The 14,270-nt window shown below is 34.0% G+C and overlaps 2 protein-coding genes across 2 annotated transcripts; both read left to right on the forward strand.

Moving 5' to 3' along the window:
- Positions 1-7,660: 7,660 nt before the first annotated feature.
- On the forward strand, positions 7,661-11,173 carry LOC121204962 (G-type lectin S-receptor-like serine/threonine-protein kinase At1g11300). The gene is made up of 6 exons (XM_041075849.1): positions 7,661-8,981; positions 9,077-9,196; positions 9,503-9,699; positions 9,823-10,349; positions 10,505-10,652; positions 10,761-11,173. Exons 1-4 carry the CDS (start codon positions 7,703-7,705, stop codon positions 10,102-10,104), a joined length of 1,878 nt encoding a protein of 625 aa, XP_040931783.1. The 5' UTR covers positions 7,661-7,702; the 3' UTR covers positions 10,105-10,349; positions 10,505-10,652; positions 10,761-11,173.
- Positions 10,494-11,075, forward strand: LOC121208539 (G-type lectin S-receptor-like serine/threonine-protein kinase At4g03230). The gene is made up of 2 exons (XM_041079485.1): positions 10,494-10,652; positions 10,761-11,075. The coding sequence occupies exons 1-2, from the start codon at positions 10,494-10,496 to the stop codon at positions 11,073-11,075; spliced, it is 474 nt and encodes a 157-aa protein (XP_040935419.1).
- Positions 11,174-14,270: the final 3,097 nt, after the last annotated feature.

Genomic DNA, 14,270 nt, shown 5'->3' on the forward strand with positions numbered 1-14,270 from the left:
CTGGGTTTATATATGAAGGAGTTCAAGGAGGAGAATGACTTACATGCTCTCAACCGCCACATCCATCGTTCTCCTTCACGGTGCTGGGATGCACTAGTACCAAGTGGGGCCACCTACAATCCTAGCCGCTCCAAGGCATTGGCTCTCCCTCCATATCTGAGGTACCTAAATGCCATTTTGGCTTACATGATTACAGGACGGTGAGAGAGCACTGGCATCGTCAACACTCACGACGCTTACTTTTTATGGTGTATGTCGCACGGACACGTCATTGACCTTGCCTATTTTATCGCCCTCGCGATTCAGCACCAGAAGGAGCGGCATAGGAAGAGGGTTATCTCCATTGGCCCTTATGTTACTCGGTTGGCTCGACACTTCGGGCGTCTTAGCACTTCAGCCCAAGAATCATCCTTAACCCTCATTGGTCAGATGTCTATACAAGGCATCTCGAGCATGCTTACTATGAGGATGCTCGAAAAGTGCCGAGGAACCTACCCTCCTCAATATCGTCTCGCCCAATCTACCGAGGAGGAGGCCTACGAGGACATTCCTGATGATGTCCCTCCACAGCACGAGGACCCACCAACTCAACCACCACCACCCTCTTGTCCAGTTCATGCGGCGGTTTGTGAGTGGGAAGAAGAACATTGGTTTTTATCAGCATAACTCTATCCATCTTCTTGCCCATGTGAGTTTCTAAGCTGCATTAACAGTTTTACCATTCAATTCAAGGTTAAAAGATTTTTAACGATTAAACATACTTAACAGATGTGGGTAAGGTGATATGATACTGTTTTGGTCGTCTTCTTTCTTTCTGTGATTGAAGGCATGGAATTTGTGGACAAGCAACAGAGAAATGGACTTAATTAATCCAATGCTGGAGGAAGTGCCTACAGTTTAGCATTGAGATATGTTAACATAGGGCTGCTTTACATTCAAGAAACCGCAGATGATAGACCGACTATGTCCGATGTTGTCTCAATGCTTAGCAATGAAAGCCTGGACATACCTCCTCCTAAACAGCCAGCTTCTATAAATGCAACAAGTATGGAGAAAGACATGTTGGCGCAATAGAGAAGATCTGAAGTTTGCTCAGTAAATGATGCAACATTTTCAACCTTGGATGCTCGGTGACATGTTTAAGTTTCCTTTATTATAGTTCGAACGCATTGTGCAGACAATTCAAGGCAGAAATTGCGTTTTATATGTAGAATTCATTTAAATTCATGATTTTAGACTAAGCCATACTTTTCTCTAAGTCATTTGGCACTGCTATATTAAATACATATGAAGGTGGAAAATATGGCAATGTATGTAACCTCATTTTGTCAATATCGTGACGCATAAAAATAGTGACGCATAAAAATTTGTAAACTTTTCAACACCTTATCTCTCACAGCTGTGGAATATTATATTATGAATGAATACTAGGTAACTCTTATTGCCATTTATGATTTATACAACATTCATTCATTCAAGTCAATAATGTCGATTCCTTCTGCTGCTTTGGCAAATATATATATGGCTTTTGCTACAGGTATTTGTCTTTCTCTACTAGTTTCTTAGCTATCAGATAACTTTTTTCTTTGGGAATACCATGAGTGGTATTCTCAGGCTTAGTCATTTAGCAGTATAGATTGAAATTGAAAGCATTGAAACTCCAAACCCTTAGTCAAGTAAACTCAGATACCATGTAGCTGATTGTTAGGGATGAAAGTTTAAACAAATTAGTACGGATTCAAGGTTGATGTTGAATGTTCTTCATTTGCATGCTTGTGGGTGTTTAAAGCAGACTGTGAAACCATGGGTCCATGAGAGCTAATAGTTTGAAATAAAAGAATATAGTTGGGAACAAGCAGATATTGTTAGTACAAAACTCCGGTAAGGAAAAAAAACTCGAACACACGATCGGAACTCGAAAAGAAAAAGAAGAAATAGGACAGGCTCCAAGGCGTGTATCAAGCCACTATCTTTAAGGTTATATTCGCCCCCACTTATCTTCAGTGTGCAAACGAGTTCCAAGCAAATTAACCTCAAGGATACAATGAAGCCAATGACTATTTGCGTTTTGCACTGACGAGAATAGTCCACTATGCACTGAGTAATGTATAACAAAAACTCAATTTCTACAAAGGATTTCTGCAGCAATACTTTATAGAATAATCTAATAATATTAGAAAATGAAGGAAGAGAAGAAATAATATTAGAATTTGTTGATATGATTTCCAAATGAAATCCCATTCCTATTTATAGGAATTTTCATGTCTCTTCATAGAGACATCTTTCAATAGGTGTCTTTATGAATAAATAAATAATAATAATTATTCATTTAATTTTGTAACTATTCAAATAATATTTTTTGAATAGTTATAATTCTTTTTTTTTAAAAAATCAAATGATATAACTTTTGACCAATGACCAAAAGTTTTATCTTTTGATTAATTACACCCATTCATTTATAGTTATTGGGATACTATAAATATTTGAAAATATTCCAACAATCTCCCTCCATTTTCAAAATATTTAGATTTTGATATTCTTGGAAATCAATTTGCATAAATAAATGTGTCTTACGATTGAACCTTCACTTAGTGAAAACATGTTAAAGTTAATCGAAATTGTATGGTAGACTAAGCTTTGAACCAACTATTCCATTTGATTAACTGAACACATCTCACACAATGATTTCAACATCAGTCAATGCATAGTATCTAGGGACACTATTATAGCCATGTGTCTATGTCCTCTTTTCATGAGTGCTGTCAGAGCCAAGCCCTTAAGCTCCTAGAAACGGCCACACTTCCACTCACATAGGTAGATCCCATCAAAAGTGTTCCCGTAATTATAACACTCTAACATATTTATGTTATGGGTCGATAAGAGTACATTACTCATCCTTCCCTTATCATTACGGGTACCTAGCACTTTAATCTTAGGATGGATTTATTTATAGTGCTAACAGTCACATACTAATGATGTACTTTGTCTCATTGAACTCAAGACTTGACGTTATACCAAGCGTTGAGTCGAGTTTCCATCATGGGTGACTCTAATTAATAGGCTTGAGTCCCATCCCTTTTGAGGTCCTTTTTACTGCATCTCTAGCAAGACTTTCTGTCAAAGGATCTGCCAAATTTTCACTTGACCTCACATAATTAATAGTGATCACTCCATCAGAGATTAATTGTCGGACATAACTATGTCTTAATCCAATGTGTCTAGACTTTCCATTATATACTTGGTTATATGCCTTTGCTAGAGTAGCCTCACTATCACAACGGATAGAAATAGGTGAAACTGGCTTAAGCCATAAAGGTACATCATAAAGCAAATTTCTTAACCATTCTGCTTCTTTAGATGCAGCGGCTAATGCAATAAATTCTGCTGCCATGGTGGAATCAGTAATACATGTTTGTTTCTTGGAACCCCAAGAAATGACTCCTCCACCAAGAATGAAGATCCACCCACTAGTAGATGCATGCTCTTTCAAACTTGTAATCCAACTAGCATCCGAATACCCTTCTAAAACTAGAGGATATCCATTATAACACAATCCATAGTTAATAGTTTTCTTTAAGTACCTAAGTACTCTATTTAAAGCTTGCCAATGCAAACTACTTGGATTACTTGTGTATCTACTCAATTTTCCACTAGCATATGCAATATCTGGTCTTGTACAAGTCATTATGTACATAAGACAACCAATTAGACTTGCAAATTTCAATTGATCAATTTTCCTACCAGCATTAGATACTAATTTTAATTGAGGATCCATGGGTGTAGATGCTGGTATACAGTTGAAAAGATCAAACTTTTTAAGCACATTTTCAATGTAATGTGATTGTGATAAAGCTATAGTGCTTTCATCTCGGGTTATTTTAATCCCAAGAATAACATTTGCTACACCCATATCCTTCATAGCAAAGTTGTTTGACAAGAATTTCTTTGTGTTTTCTATTTGTTCCAAATCCGTGCCAAAAATGAGCATGTCATCTACATATAAGCAAATTATAACACCCTTTCCATTATCAAATTTACTATATATGCACTTATCGGATTCATTTATTTTATAGCCATTAGCTAAAACAACCTTGTCAAACTTTTGGTGCCATTGTTTTGGTGCTTGTTTAAGCCCATATAAAGATTTAACAAGCCTACATACCTTATGCTCTTGTCCTGGAACAACAAATCCTTCCGGTTGCTCCATGTACACTTCCTCTTCCAATTCACCATTTAAAAAAGTAGTTTTAACATCCATTTGGTGAACAACCAAATTATATATAGAGGTAAGTGATATTAATAGTCTAATTGTAGCAATTCTTGCTACTGGAGCATAGGTATCAAAGTAATCAATACCTTGTCTTTGTGTAAAACCTTTTGCTACCAACCTTCCTTTAAATTTATCAATGGTTCCATCGACCTTCATTTTCTTTTTGAAGATCCATTTACAACCTATTGGTTTGGAACCTGGTGGAACATCAACTAAGATCCAAGTTTGATTTCCCATTATTGAATCCATTTCATCATTTATTGCTTCTTTCCAAAAAGCAGAGTCTTGAGATTTCACTGCTTCTTCAAATGTAATAGGATCAGATTCGGTATTATAACAATAAGGTATCTTATTGCATATACTTTAACATTTTCCTTCTACAAGAAACATAATGAAATCTGGTCCAAAATCTTTGACCTTTTTAATCCTCTTACTTCTTCTTAATTCTTGACAAGATTCATCATTATTATCAATTTGTTTCAATGGAATCTCATTCTCATTTGAAGAATGAATCAATTGTTGTGGTTGTAATTGTCTTGATATAGAATTAAATCTATTTTCATCAAAAATAGCATCTCTTGATTCAATAACCGTATTAATTGAAATTGAATCATTTGGTTCAATTACTATGAACCTATATGCCTTGCTATTATGTGCATAACCTATAAATATGCATTCAATTCCTCTTTCACCTAACTTTTTACGTTTAGGTGTTGGAACTTTTACAATAGCTCTACAACCCCAAACCTTTAAATAATTAAGGTTTGGTTTCCTTTTCTTCCATTGTTCATAGGGGGTTATTTTAGTTTCCTTATTAGGAACTCTATTCAATATATGACAAGCTGTTAGAACAGCTTCTCCCCAAAAACCCTGTCCAAGACCTGAATATGATAACATTGAATTTACCATTTCAATCAAGACTCTATTTTTCCTTTCAGCTACACCATTTTGTTGTGGTGTGTAAGGGGCTGAAACTTGATGGACAATTCCAGTGAGTTCAAAATAACTTGGATTATAGTATTCTCCACCTCTATCCGATCTTAAGCACTTGATAAATGATTCACACTGAAGTTCAACTTCAGATTTATAAACTTTAAATTTATCAAGCACTTCATCTTTTGAATGCAATAAATATACATAACAATATCTAGAACAATCATCAATAAAAGTAACAAAATATTTCTTTCCACCTAATGTAGGAGTATTATGCAAGTCACATAAATCACTATGTATCAAATCAAGCAATTTTGTTTTCCTTTTAACCTTAGGGAAAGGATTTCTTGTAATTTTAGTCAACATACAGGTATTGCATTTTTCAATATTATTATTAAAAACAGGAATTAAATCTAATTTATACATGTCATTCAATTTTCTATAATTCAAATGACCTAATCTATAATGCCACAAACAAAATGATTCAACCATATAAGCAGAAATAGTATTTTTATTCTTATTCATAATATTAAGTTTGAACATGCTTTTATACATATACCCTTTTCCCACAAAATTCCTCCCTTAGACAAAACAAACTTATCTGCCTCAAAAACAAGTTTGAAACCAAACTTATTCAACAGACTTCTAGACACTAAATTTTTCCTAACTTCTGGTACATAATATACATCATTTAAGGTTAAAACCTTTCCAGAAGTGAATTGTAGTTCAACAGACCCTTTGCCTTTAATTGTTGCGGTGGAAGAATTTCCCATGTACAAGAAATTGTCATTTTCACATTGTGTGAACTTTGTGAACATGCTTTTGTCTTTGCACACATGTTTGGTTGCTCCGGTATCAATCCACCATGTATTATCATCTTGTGCCATATAAATTAATTTCATTGTAACGAACTTTTCGTTATTATCAGCCTTAGAAGATGATTTCTTCTTTAAAAATCGACATTCATTCTTGAAATGTCCCGGCTTTCCACAATGATAGCATGAGCCCTTTTGTTTCTTTTTGAACTTAGGTGCTCTATCAGTCTGATTGAACTTTCTCTTGAATGGTTTAGTAGTCTGTACTTCCTCCGTAACATGTACTTTGGCATTTTCAGAATTTAGGTTCTGATCTTGTTTTCGATACTCTTCTTCAATACGAAGATGATTTGCCAAAGCCTCAAGAGATATTTCCTCTTTCTTATGTTTTAGACTTCTTTTAAAGTCTTTCCAAGATGGAGGAAGTTTGTCTATTATGGAGGATACCACAATCATTTCATCCATTTTCATATCATATTGCTTAAATTGATTCAGCATCTTTTCAATATCACGAAATTGTTCCATAACAGAACGACCATCAACCATTTGATAATTATTGAAACGACTGACAAGAAATTTCTTACTTGTAACATCTTCGGTCATATATCTTGCCTCCAATTTGTCCCATAATTCTTTAGCGGTGACGTCGTTTTGGTAGGTGTCGAACAAACCATCAGATAAACCATTCAATATGTGGCCCATGCACATGTAATCAGCATTGTCCCATTTTTGTCTTTCTCGGGTTGCAGCAACAGATTCATTTTCATTCTCTTTAGGTCTTGGAGTATCCAAAACATAAGCAATCTTCAAAGTTGATAACAAAAAGTGCATCTTTTTCTGCCATCGTCGAAAATTGCCACCATCAAAACGATCAAGTTTAACAAAGTTGGAAGCCAACTCCCTTAGTGTTCCACTTTCATGTGTTGTGGTAGTCATCATGAATTATAACCTTAAAATTGTTAGTACAAAACTTCGGTAAGGAAAAAAAACTCGAACACACGATCGGAACTCGAAAAGAAAAAGAAGAAATAGGACAGGCTCCAAGGCGTGTATCAAGCCACTATCTTTAAGGTTATATTCGCCCCCACTTATCTTCAGTGTGCAAACGAGTTCCAAGCAAATTAACCTCGAGGATACAATGAAGCCAATGACTATTTGCGTTTTGCACTGATGAGAATAGTCCACTATGCACTGAGTAATGTATAACAAAAACTCAATTTCTACAAAGGATTTCTGCAGCAATACTTTATAGAATAATCTAATAATATTAGAAAATGAAGGAAGAGAAGAAATAATATTAGAATTTGTTGATATGATTTCCAAATGAAATCCCATTCCTATTTATAGGAATTTTCATGTCTCTTCATAGAGACATCTTTCAATAGGTGTCTTTATGAATAAATAAATAATAATAATTATTCATTTAATTTTGTAACTATTCAAATAATATTTTTTGAATAGTTATAATTCTTTTTTTTTAAAAATCAAATGATATAACTTTTGACCAATAACCAAAAGTTTTATCTTTTGATTAATTACACCCATTCATTTATAGTTATTGGGATACTATAAATATTTGAAAATATTCCAACAGATATCTTAGCTGAATATCTGATATTTTCTCCAACACGAAGCTAGATCCAGTTTTCTTTGTTTCATTTTGATTACTTAAAAGGTAAAAAAAATGATCCCAAAAACCCAATTTGTTTATCCTGTTCTCCTGCTGATGTTCTCATCCCACATACTCAAATATTCAAATGCTGTGGTGGACACAATCTCACCAGGGCAACAGCTGAATATCTCACAAACTATAGTATCAGCTGGTAAAATGTTTGAATTAGGATTTTTTTCCCCTACCAATTCAACCAATTACTATATGGGAATTTGGTACAAGAATATCCCGGGGAAAACAGTTGTTTGGATAGCAAACCGAGATTATCCTGTCACTGGTTCCGCAGTTCTAAGTATTAGTGTTGATGGTAACCTAGTGATAAGGCATGGTAGGATAGTCTACATGGTGACAGATATAGTAACTAATGGAAATGTCACTGCTACATTGTTCGATTCGGGAAATCTTGTTGTGAGAGATGAAAAATCTAACACCTTATGGCAGAGCTTTGACTTCCCTTGTAATACTTTCTTGCCTGGGATGAGACTTGGATATGATAACAGGAATGGAAAAAGCTGGTCATATATCTCTTGGAAAAGTGATGATGACCCAAGTCCTGGAAATTACACCTTGAAATTAGATTCTGAACAAGGAAATAGGATTCTGATATTGAATGGAGATGATGAATACTGGAGATCTAAGCTTTGGGAAGAGGATTCCAACGTATTTGAGAGCCCTCCAGAAGTGAGATTAAACATGTTCAATTTTAGCTTTGTTTCTAATCTCTCCATGACTTATCTTACTTACAACCTCTATAGGGAAGACCTCATTAGTAGATTGATGATTGATTCAAATGGACGGCTAAGACAGTTTTCATGGTCGGGAAATGAGTGGGATGTGTTGAACTCCCAACCTAGAAACGCTTGCGATGTTCTTGCTTACTGTGGAGGCAATTCGAGCTGCACCGAAGTTCCATCACCAAATTGTAGCTGTTTACCTGGATTTAAACCAAACTCACCAGAACTTTGGAACAAAGCAGACTATAAGTTTGGATGCTCAATGATAAGTGGTTTGCAGTGTGGCAATGACACTAACATCAAGGGTGCAGAGGATGGATTTCGTATGCTGTCTAAAGTAGTACTTCCAAAGAACCCGCTGCCTCTACAGGTTCAGACTCTAAGTGATTGCCGTTCATCCTGCTTGAATGACTGCTCCTGTGCTGGTTTTTCTTATATCAGTCAAAGTTGCTCCATCTGGATTGGTGAACTTAGGAATTTGCAGCAACTTTCAGCTGATGACATTTCTGGCACAGATTTTTTTCTCAAGCTACCGGCTGCTGAATTGGGTACAGGAAGTAAGAACTTTCCCTATGCTTCGTTTTTTTGCTCCATTATGTGCATACACTGGTGGATATGATCTAATAAATTTATATATTTATGGGACTTGCAGAACGCACACCAAGTAAGAGGAAGCAGTTAATTATTATTATATCAGTGACCATCTCAGCGTCGATTCTTGCTTCAGCCTTGTTCATTTGGAAAGTGAAGATGAAAATGCACAAAAGAACAGGTAAAATGTTTCTCTCCAGAAAGTAGCAACATACAAGCAAAAGTTCAATCTTGCTGCAATTTTCAATTTACAAATGCAACACATCACCACAATTTGGCAGCGAGTCCACCTTGTCTAAGTTTCTCCATTGCACCAGTACCCACAATAAAAATCTGTAGTTTGCTTGTTTATCTAAAAGTAGATTATATTTAGATTGTTGGGAATTAATGGTTTGGTTTTGAGTGCATGAACCTCTCCAATACCTGTGCACTCAAACTGAGTATCCATATGTATGCACTCATGCTTCATTAATTCTTGATCAAGCAGGGGAGGACTTGTTATCGTTTGATCTTAGCATTAGTCCAGAACCTACCAAAAATGAACAATCTGGTGTAAAACAACGCCAGAAACATAAGAAGGAAGTGGAGATTCCAATCTTCAGCTTTTCTAGCGTTTCTGCTGCCACAAACAACTTCTCCCTCTCAAATAAACTTGGAGAAGGTGGTTTTGGACCTGTATACAAGGTAAATGATGAAATTTAAATATCATAGTTAAATCATTTTACGGAAGGAAATGCAAAAGCTTTGTTATAAGACTACAGATATCAAATTTCTTTGAGAAAGTCAAAAAGGATTTTGCTGTTTCAGGGAAAATTATTGAAAGGGAATGAAGTAGCTGTAAAAAGGCTGTCAAGAAAATCTGGACAAGGTTGGAATGAGTTAAAAAATGAGGCAGTGCTCATAGCCAAACTCCAACACAAGAATCTTGTGAAACTTCTTGGTTGTTGTATTGAAGGAGATGAAAAGATTCTTGTCTATGAGTATTTGCCAAACAAGAGCTTAGACTTATTCCTCGTTGGTAACTTTCTTCTCATGTTTTCTTTTTCCCCACTTGATTGTTATTACAGGTTTGTTTTTTTGTTGTTTTAAACCCATGAAGGTACCAATAACATTTTTACACTAGCTTGGGGAACTCGTATTCGGATCGTTGACGGGATTGCTCAAGGTCTACTTTATCTCCATCAATTTTCCAGGCTACAGATTATTCACAGGGATTTGAAGGCCAGCAACATTTTGTTGGATGAAGACATGAATCCAAAAATTTCAGATTTTGGGATGGCAAGAAGTTTTGGAGGCACCGAACCACAAGCAACCGACAAAATTGTTGGAACTTAGTAAGTAGCTAGTACTGTATATGGATCCTCTTAAGGCGAGCTGCATTTGCTATTGTTGTTTCTGTAATTTTATACATATTCTTTCACTTGGTGTATAACTGCATCTTTTCTTAATTATGAAGCTAGTGAATAACTTGATTTATAATGAAACGCAGTGGCTACATGGCTCCTGAGTATGCTCTCGAAGGTGTCTTCTCTGTGAAATCAGATGTCTTCAGCTTCGGAGTTTTGTTGTTAAAGATTTTAAGTGGCATGAAGAACACTGGCTTTTATCAGAGCAGTTCCCTCAATCTTCTAGGATATGTGAGTGACTTAATGTATACACTGAATCATTTAAGTTTTACTATGTTTTAGAATCTATTGAGGATGATTCAAAAAGATATCAGACCAAAATTTAACATTAAATGGCAGGCATGGGATCTGTGGATAAGCAGTAGGCCATTGGAGTTGATGGATATTGTAATGAAAGATAGTTCTTGTGCCAATGCAGCAATTAGATACATTAACATTGCACTTCTGTGTGTTCAAGAACATGCAGCCGACAGACCAACCATGTCTGAGGTTGTCTTGATGCTGAGCAATGAACTTACCAGCTTGCCTTCTCCAAAAAAACCAGCTTTCTCAAATGTCAGAAGTATGGTAGACTCAATCCCAAATCCAAGTCACTGGAAGCCAGAGACCTGTTCTGAGAACGAACTAACAATCTCAGATATGGATGCTCGATGAAACTTTGTATTTGCTTACCTTTTTATTTTTTATTTTTTTTATTTTCCTCTTTTTCGATTCATCAACAAAATTAATTGCAGGGGTTTCCCATTATATATAAAAACACCAACTTTAAAATTATAAATTGTGAACTATATTTATGTTTTATTCATTCTAATTTTTATTAAAATAAAATATTAGTTATTTTTATTACCATTAACATTAAAATTACTTAATTGATTATTTAATTTTTATATTTACATCGATACAATAAATTAATAATTTCTTATTAAACTAAAACATCAATTAATTTTTATGTGAAACTCTTTTAATTAATATTTTTACTAAATATTAACTGATTTTATTTTTTTTTAATTTATTTGTTTGTTTAGTAAACTTAAATATAAAGTGAAAATTGATAACTTTGAGATGGCATGAACCATAAGTTCTTATAGGCACTAAGCTTTTTAAAAAATATAATTAAGTTTGTGTGGTTGTTTTTTTATTTAATTGGGTATTTGAATTGCCAAAATATATTAAAAAGTTATTGAATTTAAAAAAAAATTAAAGTCTCTATTTTTTTTTTGCAAGACCAGCGGCGGATCTAGGGGGCTGGTAGGTGCCCAATCCCTTAAAATGTAATTTTTTTTATTTAGGCTATTTATAATTTATAAAATTTTAAATTAGTAGTAGTAAAATTACACTTTGTCCCCTCAAAATAGATAAAATTTGATTAATCCTCCAAAAATTAAAAAGATATATACTATTAAAATGATGAAATTACATTTTTCCTATCATAAAAATATATAATTTAATTTTTCCTTCAAAAAGATTCTAACTTCCCCTTTACTCCTAAATTGTATTTCTGAATTACCCACTACAAAACACCCTTTAACATAAATATATAGTTCTAAGTTGCATCAAGTGTTAGAATTATTTTAAATATTGTTAAGATTATTTATATATTATTTATAATGTATAAAGGTAGACTTTAATGCATTGAAAGGCCATAGAAAAATGATTCATAAAAAAAATTATGGTTACATAGATAAATGAATTATTGTTAATAAAATTTGACTTGTTTGAAAATTAAATTTTTGAAAAACAAGATAGTTTGAAAGCTAGAAATTTTGGAGAAATAAATTTTTGTTCTCTGTCTTGTGTTTAAAATCATGTTCTTTATTATAAAACTGGGAGTCTTTTATAGAGAGCTTATGCCTCTTTACAACATTTTTCTTTAAGGAATTCAATCCCCTCTATTATTACAAAGATAACATAATAGCTACTTTTCATATTATTATTATAATTTGTAGAGAATATATTTTCTGATTACAACATTTTTATAGAGAACTCACTGTTCATTCTTGGTTGCTTTTGGCAGGGAATCTCACTGTTCAACTCTATTTTTGCTCTGCAGGGAACCTCCCCTGTTCATCTTTTGTTTTTGCCTTCATTCATCTCTTGTCTTTGCAAAATTATCATCATTTTTTCTTGGTTCTGGTGATAGTTACTAAGGTGGTATCATCTGCAAGATCCACCATTTTGATTGTAGACGTTGAGGATTTATCGTCTTCTGATCCAAAATCCATTGAGCTGAGCATTTCAGCCATGAGTTTTTTATATTCCTTCTTGGTCTTGGTTTGAGCTAACATTGCACTAGCAACCGATTTTACTTGAAGGAATTTTGCTGTAGCTTGATCTGAGGTCGCGAGCGTACATAATCTTGGATTTTTATAGAAGAAGTTATCCAAATAATTGGAATCATATTTTTCAACGTCAAATTTTTCCCACCATTTCGTTCTGAAATTTCAAACTAATAGTGGAATTTCAACACATGGATCTTGTTCATAAGAATAATTCCATGAAATAATCCAAGAAATGCACAATTTTAAGAAAAATGAATTGTTCGATAGATGTGTTTTTGGTTTGGTTCAAGTTGAAATTTGTCAAATAGTTTGGGTTATAAATTTTGATTTTTTTTCTAATAGGATTTCGAAAGATTGATGGCCCGTACCAATTCCACCATTTTTTGAACCAAATTAGGAATTTGAATTGAGTACCATATTTGAAATATATGAGCTAGGAATGTCTCATATATTGATTTTCCATTAGAAAGGCATTGTACCAGGCCATTTGGTAATCCCAATATATGAAATATGGGTGGTGGTCTATTTTGGTGGTGAATTTGGCTAGAATTTTCTTTGGAGAATTTGGGTTTTCACTCCAATCTCCTGGTCGAAGTGTAACAGCCCGATTTTTCAGTGATGTTGGAAATAGTTGTTTCGATGCCATCAAATCCAGTGAGTAAGTTCGTAAATATTATTATTTAATATTTACGAGTCAAATATGGTTTTAAAAAGTTTTTTGATTTAGTAATTTATGTTTTATAATAATTTATTAGGTCAAGTGGTTTTAGAAAGTGAGGTATCGGGACCTCGTTTCTATAAACCGAGTCGTAAATATTTTTATAACTATTCACGGAGTGTCATTAAGGTAGTATTAAAGTTTCACTGAAAAATTTTAACGTTTCGATAGTTAATTAATTAAAAAGGACTAAATTGAAAAAGGTACAAAAGTTGCTAATTATAATAATAAAGTGATTAAATGGCTTTACAATTAAGTGCAGGTTTATTAAAATTTTTCAAAATTAAGAGCAGGTTTCCCACGACCAAGATACATTCCCGTGTTCTAGGCCGTGTAGCACACACGGCTGAGACACACGCCCGTGTCTCTGCCCGTGTGCTCAATTCTGAACATTTTGTTTCTCAAATTTAAGATGCAGGGGACACATGGCTGAAACCTTTGTTGTTTCACCTGCAATTTGTTTGAGAGGAACTTCATCTTTTTGTAACACCCCCTACCCGTATCCATTGCCGGAATAGCGTACGAGGCATTACCGGAGTTTACTGAACATTTTCAGATAATTCTGAGTCATTTATTATTCATATTTTACAAATAATCATAATGTCTCTCTATTGGGCCCTCGAAGCCCCAAACATACATTAGAAACCAACCGGAATTAAATCGGGATTATAAAAAAATTCGCAAAATCTTAAATTTTATTTTCATCTAAGTACTTACTATTTCAATGCTCCTTATAATTAAACATGTTACCGTTCAATCAATAGTTTGGCACTTGTCTAAGCGTCAAACAACATCATTGTTAGTATACTTGCACACATTTCATCTAAATTCAACATTGATATACTTATTTTC

This window comes from Gossypium hirsutum, chromosome A01, assembly GCF_007990345.1.
Source record: "Gossypium hirsutum isolate 1008001.06 chromosome A01, Gossypium_hirsutum_v2.1, whole genome shotgun sequence".
In the NCBI taxonomy this organism is placed as follows: Eukaryota; Viridiplantae; Streptophyta; class Magnoliopsida; order Malvales; family Malvaceae; genus Gossypium; species Gossypium hirsutum.

What these genes read in the sequence shown, in the direction of transcription:
- LOC121204962 (XM_041075849.1), top strand. Translation starts at nt 7,703, where the DNA reads ATGATCCCAAAAACCCAATTTGTTTATCCTGTTCTCCTGCTGATGTTC. An exon ending in TGCTGAATTGGGTACAGGAA is followed by an intron (nt 8,982 to 9,076) that starts GTAAGAACTTTC and finishes TGGGACTTGCAG; the next exon opens with AACGCACACCAAGTAAGAGG. An exon ending in GTTTTGGACCTGTATACAAG is followed by an intron (nt 9,700 to 9,822) that starts GTAAATGATGAA and finishes TTGCTGTTTCAG; the next exon opens with GGAAAATTATTGAAAGGGAA.
- LOC121208539 (XM_041079485.1), top strand. Translation starts at nt 10,494, where the DNA reads ATGAAACGCAGTGGCTACATGGCTCCTGAGTATGCTCTCGAAGGTGTC. An exon ending in CCCTCAATCTTCTAGGATAT is followed by an intron (nt 10,653 to 10,760) that starts GTGAGTGACTTA and finishes ATTAAATGGCAG; the next exon opens with GCATGGGATCTGTGGATAAG.